At 35.0% G+C, this 13,614-nt stretch overlaps 1 protein-coding gene across 2 annotated transcripts in view; it reads left to right on the top strand.

The window, feature by feature from the left end:
• LOC113496557 (lachesin-like) overlaps window positions 1–13,035 on the top strand; it is a 44,692-nt gene extending 31,657 nt beyond the window's left edge. For both annotated transcript variants that reach the window (XM_026875817.1, XM_026875816.1), the window contains 5 exons: window positions 2,270–2,462; window positions 10,274–10,402; window positions 10,799–10,918; window positions 11,360–11,530; window positions 11,967–13,035. In XM_026875817.1, the coding sequence (XP_026731618.1) occupies window positions 2,270–2,462; window positions 10,274–10,402; window positions 10,799–10,918; window positions 11,360–11,530; window positions 11,967–12,226 (873 nt within the window). In that variant the 3' untranslated portion in view covers window positions 12,227–13,035. The remainder of the gene's footprint in view (window positions 1–2,269; window positions 2,463–10,273; window positions 10,403–10,798; window positions 10,919–11,359; window positions 11,531–11,966) is intronic.
• The last annotated feature ends 579 nt before the right edge of the window (window positions 13,036–13,614 follow it).

The following is a 13,614-nucleotide window of genomic DNA, read 5'->3' as shown; positions in this document are numbered from 1 at the left end:
ACTGAAGCGTTTTCAATCTTCACTACTGGGAATAGAAAAATCAATTATACGTATATACAGAACTATTAAACTGAAATTGCAAGCCGACTTCACTGATTTACTGACTGAACACTATCAAGGATTGATACATCTTACGTATAATCTATAAACATGAGGACGGTACATATGACACATGTACATTATGCATGCTTAACGCCACGTACATACGAATGAAATCAAGCATACAAATGCACTCCAAGTACGTGTAGCAACCACTCACAATATTCGTGCGTAGACCCAATAAAGTGTGTCCACGCTTGCAGATGCCATCCATCCTGCACACACAACTGTTTTTCTTCTTCTATCTCTTTATACTGTATCAAGGTGCTTTTTATAATGCAGGTGGAAATTGTTTGCTTGTTAACTGTTTGTAGAATTATGAAAGACTTTACAAAAGAAACAAAAATCGGACAAACAAAAAATGTCATTCATAAAACTGTCATTTTTTTGTCAAGGTAATCTCGTAACGTTTCTTCTTTTGATACAAAATACGTCATACAGATAGCTTAACAGAAATATTCCTTGCTAGGGAAATAGCTAAATAAAATACCGTAGCGTACCGGAGTGTACAATCCAGAAGCTCTTTGTAAAGCAGTTAAGCGTTTAATCCCCTGTGAAGCTAATGCAAACGTTACTCATCGTTTTGAATATATTACCCTTATAAGAAATCTTTTACAGATTTATTCAAATATTGGACCATTAAACCGTTGGCAAACACTTTTTAATAAACCACATTTCTGATCCTTATCGTTACAAAGTAATGGACTGCGGTCCGCTAACAGGAATTGAGGGATGAATTAACGGGAATGCGTCAAGCGGTAAAGCTGCACTTTAACCAATATTCTGACGTAAATTGTAACTTATTTGCTACACGGACCAGTGTAATACTCATTCGTTTAATAGTGTTTGAAGTAGGTAATAATATTATTATAGCCATTTCTGACAAGTGTGGGGAAACATAGTTAAGAAAATCTCGTGCTGCTAATAAAATAGGTGACGTGTGTGGATCGAGTCGAGCCGTTGGGCATGGCTGGGCAGCGCGACGTGGATACATCGACCGTGCATTCAGTGCTCTGATTGATACTCTTCCACTTGACATAAAAGGAAAACAAACTTATAATGCAATTTTTACACCGAAATATGAAAAATAAAGTAATTTACCTGAATGTATTTTTCGACACAGCTGATGAATGATGAAAAACATTTTACAGTAGTTTTTTATATGTATATATGAAAACGAGCGAGGATTTTTGGGAGGCCCAGCAGTGGAACACAGTGGGCTAGATAAAAAGAAAAGAATAAACATTAAAAAGTGGTTTAGCTCATTCTGTTTATATCTTGAATTCATTATTTCTGTGTTTATTCATTTTCCATATCCGCATCCATAGACTTTTATATTCGGTATTTTAAATATTCCTTTTGCAATCAATCTCTTGCATTCATTGAACAGTAAAATATGAATTTTGGGAGGAAATGCTTGCAAAAAGTAAAACAATACGTAATACACGTATAATACCACGTATTTTAAGTTACATTTTGTTTTCACGAATCATTTCGAACATTACAACTTTCGACCTAAAATGCTCCCAACTAGGACCTAATTCGATTATGATTCAGTCGCTACGAAGATAATTGCCACTTCTGCTTATTTAGTATTCGTCGCTCCGGTTCAATACGTCGAACGCAAATCTGAAAAGGCTTCAATTTTGAACCGAAATGTGATTAAAGCGTCTCACTAAGCAATTTTGAGTAAATATTTTCTCTTCAGCGGCGATCGGGAAACCGCATGATTCTGATTTAATTTCATCAACAATTTCAACTATGTTAGGTTTTACGATAATTAAGTGATCCTGTTTACATCGCTGGTTTATTAATCTTAAGTTGATTATGAGTTTTATCAAAAAGAAACTTGTTGCAAAATGATTTTAAGTATTTTCACTTAATCATTGTTATGTAGCAAAATATTGGTGACTTAAAAATTATCAGTACATTTATCATTGTAAACAAGATTTCCGACTAGTTTTTTCGTAAAATGTTATTGAACCTCTACCTGCATTTGAACGACTAACTCGCAGTAATATCTAGAATTACTCGATAGTAACTATCCTGAGAATGATTAAATTAAATGATGTAACGGGTTAACTCACGCGTATTTATGGGGGTAGCCCGACGAGTTTCGGATCCAACCGGAGTCCTTGATCATGAGCTGACGCAGCAAAATTTGTTTCAGGTGGGCTTCCTAGACGTAGTGATACCACCAGATTTTATTCCTGAAGAGACTTCAGGTGATACAATGGTGCCCGAGGGAGGGACTGCCAGGGTGGCCTGCAAGGCCCGGGGTGTCCCGCCGCCAAGGGTTATGTGGAAACGAGAAGATGGACAGGAAATTGTTGTAAGGGACCAAAGTGGGACGAAAAGTAAAGGTAAGGTCATGAATACTTTTTGATTTATTTTTTACTGTACGCAAAAGGTGGAGATTCCTATAACGGCCAGAGAACGTCTTTTCGTCCTGAAACCGAGAATAAATAAAGCGGAGTGCGTATTTATTTAGGGACCAAATGCAACTATTATCACCCAACTGTACTTATTCCAATAGTGCAGTTACTTACATGAAACAAAAGTAATTTACCTATCCTTAATAGATAACTTAAATTATAAGCACAGGTAAAGTAAGAGGCTCTTATGAAATCATTCAGACGACAATTAAAAAAGTATATGAAAGAAAAGCAAATACTTATAACATTTCACATTTAAAACATGTCTGTTTAATAACAGTCCTGGTTATATATGGATTGTGATTAGCGATACTGCCTATATAACGTCAATCGCCTCTAGTATTGTTTATAATAACTATTCTGACTGCATTCCATTTGAGAAGTAATATAATTCTGTTATTGTGCCATTCCACGTTACATTCAACAGTTTTGATAAATTAATGTTCGCATGTTTCAAAATTATTTTAGAAAGCACATTGCAATGACGATTTTCAACTGAATATATTTATTCGGTCCACCTAGTATGATAATAATTTGGTCAGTTCTGTATAAAGGTGTGTTCTCAATTCCGGATACATTTATGTTATTATATCTGTGTTTACTTTTACGAAAGGGATTATTGTATCTCTGGAATATTGATTCCCAGAAATCTAATAGGTGATACAGCTGCACTGTAAACGGAATTCAGTATAACGGAATTTCTAAAAAAGCCTTGGAATCCTAAGAGTACTGTTGAAATTGGATAAGTTTTACACATTCCATTTACATGTAAAATATATACCTATCTAATAGGTTTGATTTAGACGAATTTTATTTAAAATCAATGAAAACAAAAACATTTATTATGCTTTATAATAAGTAGACATTTCACTTTATTTTAATTAGTATGATGTCCACTCGTAATTATGACACTTAATGGTGACGCCATTGTTCAAGTGACGTATACCTACGCTATTGTTGTGTTTGTAATAATCTGCCAATTGCAATAAATATAGGGTACACATTAGTCATCAGTCACGCGAACAACACTTACCGGGAATGTATGGTCATTAGTCGCTAATAATGGCTTGACAAGTTACATTTTTAACTGACTAAATGATACCTACATAAAAAATGCAATCGATTAGTCAGCAAACAAATAATCATAAGTTATTTAAACTATTTTTGCCATATTAAAATGCGGGAGTCGTTTAAAATAAAAGAAATAATAAAAACAGAACATGCAAAATTTTGAAGAATATCAAAAGGCAGTCGAACAATTCGAATAGTTTTTGGAATTTTATAACTAATTGCCCCCCCCCCCCGTAATAATCACAGGTACCTTCGGTGATATAGCATTACCATATTTTTCTAAAGCCAGGATACCTCAGAGCGCCCAAGGAGGTCTTCGGGAAGAATGTGGGTAGTATCAGACTCCTACTGACTAAACCTGAACCACCGCGCGCCGTGCAAAGATCTGTGGTTATGGAATTCGTCACACACCGACAGATCATAATATAGCTTTACCCACCTGTCACGTTTCTCTGAACACAACGTTCCTAATTAAGCAGAAATACGAACTAATACATTACATTGCTCCTTTGACGGCTGCTAATAAAGCTAACCAAACAATATTCACAGAAAAGTTCGTAGAAGTCAAAGCTCCTATCCGCTGGATACTGTTGACTTTAAAAGCGAGGGCCGCTGTTTACCTCGACAATAATTCCACTGTATACCAGGGATAGAGCCAACAACAAATACAATTAAATCAAATAAAGATGAAGACTTTTTATATCCAACCAAACAAAATCATTTTCAAGTCGATTGCTTCCTCGATCAAGAACAATTAAACAAAATAATTAACCGAAGATCAAATTTAAGACTTGATTAGATCGCAAATGGGTGCTCCGAAATCTGTTTCATTGTAGATATTATTATTCCGTTTATTATTACAATGCTTAGGGTAAATTCTCAGTGAGGAGGTATTGTTTCACAAATTGCCGGTGTAGAAGGCAATTCTACTCCCCCTCAAACATCGAAATAACGTAACGATAAAATCAACATTGGGCACGCTACCCGCAAATAGTTATTGAATGCCTCTGTTTTCATTGGAATGACGTGCTCCTTGGAATGTAATACCGTCGAACTGATTAACTCGATCGTTTTCAACGTTAAACACCTTATAATAGAGGGCCCTACCGAATGAAACTATATTGATATATTTATAATAACCAGGTTTCGCCAAATATGTATGAAATTTTGGTATTCAGTAGGGATGAAAAAAAATGTTCTGAAATAAAGAGGAGATTCAGTTTTTTTTTAAACTGTAACAGTTGATTAAAACACAAAATTTTCTGGGTTCAGTAATAAATTTACAAGGCTTTTGTAAATAGAATTGATATCACTTAGTACATAATGTTATCAACTGACTAGATGGCTTCCCGTAGAACATTAGAAAATATTCCTAATAGCCTTATTATTGCAATTAATGAAACTACATTAATCTTTTATACATTCAAAAACACATTTACGGTTAAAATGATTTCACTATAATCAACTTTCATGTTACAAAATATGTAAAGGCATAAACAAAATCTGTGCTAACACTGACATGTATAAATGTCAAAATAACGTAGTGGTTAGGGTTATCGGATAGAAAAATACCGCAGTATGCGGCTGCAATCTGATTGTGGTTTTAAAACGTGCATATTATAGCTGGATTTAATACTTTGTGAAATAAACTTCTACTTTATTCAGTATTTTGTAAAAAATCAACAAAAAATATTTTAATATGAGATATGTTCGAAACTTTCCTACATGGGAGGTACATAATATTTAGCTATGTCTAAGCTTAGTGGTAGACTTAGGGCAGCCAAAATGATTGACTTCGATCCTGAGGCAGACACCGACTTCTCAAAGGCTATGCGCGTTTTAAAAATAAATATCCCTGCTTCCGAGTTTTGGAAGGCAAATAAAAATGTAGGTCTTAACATATTGAGACTACGTATATTTAACAAATTTGCACTGAAATAATATTTGAATGTTTTAACTACAGTCTAAAAATCATTTTTCAGATTCGCTTTTCATACGATACATAGTATTGCATAGGGTTTCAATAGCGATCGATCAAACTTACTAAAATGGACTACCTCACAGTGGAAATTATTACACCATTCCTGTAATATCATAATACATCATTGGCTTGTAATGAAGCTTGTAAAAAAATAATCAAGCGCGAGTCGCATCGAACAGAAACAAATACAAAACAATACTAACAAATACATATCTGCGAAAATTTCACCTCTCTTGGTCATCATCGGCCTAGCCTTTTCCCAACTATGTTGGGGTCGGCTACCAGTCCAACCGGTTTCAGCTAAGTACCAATGTTTTACAAGGAGCGACTGCCTATCTGACCTCCTTAACCCAGTTACCTGGGCAACACGATACCCCTTGGTTAGACTGGCTGTCAGACTTTTTTTCAAGCTTCTGACTACCTGTAACGACTGTCAAAGATGTTGGAATAATAGCCGGGACCCACAATTTAACGTGCCTTGCGAAACACGGAGGAACTCGTTATGACAAAGATTTTCACCCATCTACAGACCAACCGCGTCAAGCATAGCTTAACCTGTGATTGTATCACTTATGCGGTTATAGCTTAGCCACGAGCTCCTCATCATATATATATCATATCATAATACCTAAGCCAATATTCGTTCCCTACATAACGTATTATTTTGCCCAGGCGTGGGACAATTACCGGCCGTTATAACGTCAATAATGTTATAGTTTCACTCTTCCAACGAAATCAATTTACAAATAATATTACATTGTCCGCGGTAATCCGTTTGACCACTCACATGTTTTCAGTCAATTAGTTGTTACATCCAGCGGTTTTAGAGTTCAATTAATGAACACATTACTTTTGACCACAATTGATAGATTGAATACCTTTGCAGTTAGCTAACTAAATTAATTTCATGAAAGCAAAAAACATTTTGTGAAACCATTTTATTAATATTATCTATTTACATATTTTACTAGGTACTCTTTTTTTACACTGATATCTATGAGAATGAATAAAACTAAAATGTTAAATTTTTTACATAGAATAAGAACGCATAACCAAACACATTGTAATAATTCACTTACAAATTAAGTCCTAATAAATCAATAACTGGGTATTTAAAAGCGAAAATTGTAGTATTCAATATCTCATTATTTTCATTCTTATTTCGAAAACACAAGGCGTATTATAAAAAAAAAGATGCGGAACTAATATGATTTTTTTTAACTAAAACTCGTACACAAATAATTACATAAAAATAAAACCAGCAATTTGAGCCAAAATAAGAAGAGCTGTCTTTATCTGTAACAAAGTATTCAAAAATGTTAAGTCAACAGTAATGAAGACATAAATGTTCCTCGTTTCAGTACAAATGAAGCAAATTATTATTTAGGCAATTCGTTTACTGAACATCCAGTCAATCAAGTCCTTAACGGCCGACAGGAACGCTATCTCACCAAACGTTTGCCATTTCGCGGTCTCCACTCAAGAACTCATTAGCTACTGCCAACGGCAATCGATCTTTGACAGAAATCTAGAAGCGATCAGCTTACAACTGCGCTAATTACACGTAATACAATCAGTTCTCATTACTATCTGACGTGTAACCCGTTCATTAAAACATAATTACTCAATTAACTACACTATAATTCGGGAAATAGCTGGTAAAATATTTCATTTGTCTTGGTTTATTTGAATGGCGCAAGGACGCCATTGTTTTTCTGAATATGTATAATACGAAAGTCTGTGTGACCGCATTTGTGGCTCCACAATGAGCCGCGCGGCGACTATTCTCGGGATGAGTTTCGCGTCCAGTATTGTTTAAAGTTTGTCGTAATTAGTAGAGTTCTGCCGTTGAATACACTTCTAGGTCTCATTATACGAACGCTGAATAACGTTTGAATAATTTATTGAGTCCCGTGTATCATGTTAATAAACTCTTGCAGTCACCCACACTTGTTTTCAACATGTTGTAATTTTACAACTTTCATTAATGCAACATATTATTAACTACAATCTTATAACATTTGTAAATAAAGTCTGAAGCACTAGCGTACCACGTCCGCACACCAGTCAAGCAAATGAAACATGTAAGTAAAAACTGAACAACAAAATGCAATTTTATTGCCCAGCATTTTATCTTGTAAAGTTCTACTTGAATAGTGCAATATATTTTCTAGAATGGTTACCGCTTTAACACAAAGCTGTACGATTAATGTAATTAAATTTTACTGCACATTTAAAGAATTTCCTACGAACGAGGTATAAATTTTGTGTACAACATTGCCAGCTGTTATTCTCGGTAAAATCAGGGTTTAGACAGAGCCTCAACTAGATGATGGAAATGGAGTTTAATTAATGGTTTTTTTTATCGAAGAATTAGCCTCTTCATGTTTTCTAGCAGTGAGGGCCGCAGTTTTAATCCTTGCTAAAATTCTACTTCAATTTTTTGTTCTTTTTGTATTAAAGTTGGAAGAAATCACGGATAGCAATAAGGCCGCACTAATTAGTTTTTTCAGGTTGCTGTTGTTACTTCATTTGTAATTTTACTGTAATATCTACTTCGGAAATTAGTTTTGTTATTATACAAGCAATTTTATTATTCTTTAAAAACATGCTTTTTCTAATTTAACGAACTAACAGGCGAAAATACGACTTACCTACTAACAAGAATTCCAGCGGCTAAAAACCTTTTGTTTCGATAGTCCTTAACCAACGTAACACATGATTTTTTCACTTTGTTCCGCATTTAACTTCGTGTATGTGGTAATTCGTGCGCTAATACCTTTTGCTATTTAAATCCCGATTAAACTCTGTGGAAACGGCAAACAAAGTATTTTATTTTAATGTTTATTAAAACGTTTCAACTTCAACTGAAGTTTGAATTTATAAACATGTCTGAAATATATGTAAATAGGTCATTACGTAATGAATATTTGGTTTCCTTTAACATCAAATTGTTTATTTTAAACAGACCATTTTCCACGAAGAGTGATTGTAATTTTTGTAACTGCTTTGTTAATATTGTTAAGCTTGCATAGGTACTTAAGTAAATTAGTGTAGAAAGTGCTTGGACAAACACAGCTGCACAGCTCACGTATTTATCGTCCTTTATAACGATAATCCGGCGCAACCGGCGAGAGAGAAGACTACGTGCTCTTTGATATCAGACAGGGATGCTGTGAAGCTCCGTTATCGTAACCGATAGGTACTATCGTATAACAGAAATAAGGAATTATTATTCATTGATATTGATACAGATTCAAATATTTCTAGATATCAGAATGTATAATTGCGTATCCTTAACATACACAATGCAAAGCCGTTATAAAAAAAAGTAGTGGCTGCAAAAATATTTTCTGATCGCTTTTCAACCACGGCGGCTAGTGTTTCCAATACTCCGTAGGACATATTAAAGTGCCCATGCGTATGCGCCACCATAGATGATCTCTTTCTCCCTTGGTCATCAGAACAACAATCTGACGTGAGATTCAACCACAATCTCGTCGAGAGAGATTATTCGCAGGACCGACTTCATAACGTGCTTTCCGAAACATATGTACATAATATGTATATTAAAAGTAATTTATCCATGTTTCTTTAACAATGAGACAGAGAGTATTTTAATAAGGGTCAAATATTATATCGAAATCCTTAACCAGATTGCTTTAAAGTTTGGCGTCCAAAAACATGACAAATAAGATCCGATATAAACGTCCGTGTAGTATAGCCTTGTTTACTCTATTTCTAGTTGAGCTAAAATAATATTCTACGCCAAGCCGTGTTTCCGTAAATGTACAAAACTTTAGATTCGTTGATAGATACCATTAGTTTGGGTAAAATTATGTTTGTTGCCCAAACGAAGCTAATTGCAGAATTTATCCTGCTTTGTTTTGCGCTAACAACTTTCCGTACGAGAAAAGCCACGACCACAGCTAGTGCATAAATAATTCTAATTGGAGGATTTTAAACAAAAATAAATTTCTCTATGCCTGTTTTCACGAAGCGAGTATGGATGTAATTCCAATGGAAATGATTCGACAACTTAGTGAATTTAGTACCCAAAGTCATCAAAGAAATGACATCATGGTGCCTAAATGCCAATACTCACCATTATGTCTTTAAGTAAGCCTCAGAAGCTGTGGAAAAAAGACGTCGATCTTCGCCGTATTATTCGCCATATACCTCTTACTGGGGTGGTAGTAGATCCCCAAATTACCATTAAACAATACATGCTGGATGTTCGATCTTTATTGGGTATTAACATTTATATAAGCAACAAAATATTGTTATAACTCTAGCTGTTCTTATTGTATCACATATGTTTAGCTTCACTCGATACAGGAACTAGACTGTTTGTCTAATGGTTAGTGACCCTGACTGCTAGGCCGGAGGTCGTCGGTTCGGATCTCACCCAGGACCAGAATGTTACTGTGATGATCACGATGATCGTGTTGTCTGGATGTAATTTATCTATACTATGTACGTATTTAGAAAAATATATGTATTTTTATTGTCTAGTACTTATAACACAAGCTTCGCTTAGTTTGAGACTAGGTGGCGTCGTGTGAAAAATTCTTCGATAGGCTCCTACGATTTAAAAAGAAAAAAAAAGATATCACCTTTTTTCGTGTTATTCCATAATAGCATTCCCGCTACGGGATTTTATATTTACCTCTACATTTGTTCGCAGTGCTAACATATCAGGGTGAAGTGTTGAAACTGACGAAAATATCACGTTCGGAGATGGGCACTTACTTATGTATTGCCGGTAATGGGGTCCCTCCTACAGTCAGCAAGCGGATCCACGTGAGTGTACACTGTAAGTCAATATACTTCATATACTTGTAACGGACCAAGCAATTAAGAATAATGAAGCCGTAAAAAATCTACTTAAAATATCAGATTTCACTCAAATACTGTAGTTGGTTTAAGGAGATCGTAAAGATAATTAGAATAATTATCTGCCATTTCAGCAAACAGATTTAGAATTTTTCCGGCAGATATATTTTGGGATGGTAAATAAATAATAGTTATTTTTTATGTGTCTGCTTACTCATTCCGTCACAGCTGTAACTGTGATAATATTGATTTAACCTGGGTATTACATTGTAGCGATATAATATACCGTTCTACACGGCATTATTGCAACGTAATAATTCTGTATTGATTGAGAACTTGCTTTTTGTTTTATACCAATGACGTGTTCATATTACAGTTCACCCAGTCATCCAAGTGCCGAATCAGTTGGTGGGTGCTCCACTAGGCACTGACGTCACTATAGAGTGCTACGTCGAGTCTTCTCCCAAATCAATCAACTACTGGGTCAAAGATCCAGGTAAATATCACACTATCTTTCTTCTGAACTCATGAATATAACGAAGACTTTACAACCTGCCAATGAGCCATAGCTCCGAGAATGACTAGACATAAAACTCCAGAAAACATTTAAATATCCATTATCGGGATCAGGTGTTCGAATATCAAAATCATAAAATCGACAGCAATAAACGTGAACCTTAAAATGATATTTTACGTCCAGGATTGGATATAAATACACTTTAAAAGTACAACATTCGAATTTTAATACCGTTTGATTAACTCGGCTGGCTGGCATAGCATCGGCGATAAAAGCGAAACAAATTATAAGGCAGCCATAAAACTTCTAGGTGTCTGCACAAAGTTTTTACATTTTTCATAAAACTTCCGCTGAGGAAAGATGAAATTCTAATATTGAATTTGAAAACAAGTGTGTTTTAAGTAATAAATTGTTCTGCAGGTGAGCTGATCATACCTTCGGAGCATCACGTGATGTCAGTGAGGCAGAAGTCGATGTTTGAGGCTGAGATGACGATGACCATCAAGAACATTCGGCGGGAGGACTTGGGGAGCTACATATGCGTCGCTAAGAACTCCCTAGGGGATGTCGAAAGCAAGATAAGACTATACGGTACGAAATTTTCCTTGATTTTGTCACTTACTAAAACCACAAAAAGTTATGTCGTGTACATTTTATGCCAAAAATATGTCTATCTATGTTTTATTCACTTCGCAGAATGTTTTTCTCTCTCGATATTTTACCAAACATCAAATATTTGTGCTCGCGTCCTCATATAGAACGTGCCATGGTATTTGCATTTCAATCTACAAACCCTTTAACAAATGCAAAATCGAAATTAACACTGAATATTGAAGTGGTCATAGTAAAATCTGTTTTACAATCACCTCAAATAAAATGTTCAACTTATTAAAAATATCCTATAAATCATTCATTATGTCATAAACAATACTCGTTGTTTAAAAATTTTGTAGAGCCAATTGCATTAAAAATCTCATTCCCTGCAATGCAGTTGATTGGCCATAAAACGACGCTTTTATTCATACAGAAATACCGGGCAACGATAGGCACGCGTACCAGTACCCTGACCGCGACGTCCGGATAACTACTGATGATGAGTACGGAACCAATGCGTACGATGACGAAGACGATGACGACAGCATGAAGACCAACAGGGTCCCGGACAGGGCCAACAAATGGTACGCCAACGACGGCAAAGTGATAGTGACCGCGGCTGCCGGTGCCTCGAACAAACTCACAACCACCTCTACAGCGATCTTCCTCTGTGTAATCAAAAGTCTGCTATAATTACTCCAACGACCACAATCAATATTTTCTTTTTCATCGATAATTCCAGGACAATCGTCAACAATCACAGCCTGTAATTACGTTTGATTGGAATAATTTCCATAGGCATCATTTATTTTGTTTCCTAGACGCGGCCTTTTATTCTGTTCGTAATGTTTCATTCCATCAGCGTGTAACGTGATAATAACTAGTCTTATAACGTTGTATATAGTTTGTAATAGGTGAATATCTACTGTTTGTAAGAATATAAATAGTTCATCTCTGATACTTACTGTTAAATACATAACGAGATATTGTATAAGATTTAAACAAATGTTTATAAATGAATGTGCCATGTATATTGCTATTATCTTGAATAGAGACATTTATATTAAAGTTTTTATTGGGCATGGTAAATTTAATTGTAAATAAAATGAAATGATACAAGCGATAGAGGAAATATTGACTTAATAACTTGTTTAAGACATATAAAACAGTTAATAGTTGCCGAGTATTTACAACTTTAAAGTTACAGTTCCCTGTGCTTGCTCTCCAGCTGCAACTTTAGTGGCAGATACAGTATACAGGTCTAATAGATAAACTACCTGAAGTCTTTCAGCGGTGCCACTAACTTCGCGGTACACACTTGAGATTTGTTTCATAGTTACAAAACTTACAACACAAATTACTTGGTCTAATGTCTAAAGTTGCACTTGGAGGTTTTTCCGCGTGTATCTAAATAATGTAGTCGAATAATAATGTAACTTCTTCCGAACAATGTACGTTAATATCCTGATCGTTACAAAAAATAATAAAATCAAGGACATGTCGTTTTGCCTCTTAATTTCATCCGAAACCTTCGTTTCTCGGGGACTTTAATACCTAATTGAATATTTCACGGCGCTCTATGCTAATGTCGCGGGAGTGATAAATGGTAATGATATTCTTCGTTATTCTGACTAAAATTCATACGTTTTACAAAATAGAAACATTAACAGGACTAATTGCATTTTGGTACTTTGTGTTGTTTCTTTAAAGCTGCACGGTGGTGATTTTAGTGGATCTTTGAGGGTAAGATAAGACTTGTTTATTATTAGATCTTTTTTCTATGCGCGGTTCAAAATGTTTTTGGGTAAGTAAGCTGAAGTGCATTTATACTTACCTCTTATTCAATAAGATCGTCAGCGAATATTCACAAAAGCTGAAGAATTGTGGAATGCAACAGTTTTCACCGATATTAATAAAGATTTCAAAATTTTGATGATTTACAGGTCACTTTCAAAACTTTTAAAGAACGTTACCAAAAATATACTTACGTAAAAATATTTTTGCCGCTAAATAAGCAATGTGCCGTATCCATCGAAAATGTTGAAAAAAGCTAGCGCTCAATATAATTGGATGGCCTGATC

The sequence above is a fragment of the Trichoplusia ni genome, chromosome 8 (assembly GCF_003590095.1).
Source record: "Trichoplusia ni isolate ovarian cell line Hi5 chromosome 8, tn1, whole genome shotgun sequence".
NCBI classification, from domain to species: domain Eukaryota; kingdom Metazoa; phylum Arthropoda; class Insecta; order Lepidoptera; family Noctuidae; genus Trichoplusia; species Trichoplusia ni.
The sequence above is the reverse complement of the archived record's forward strand: the minus strand, read 5'-3'. Positions and strand labels throughout refer to the sequence as shown.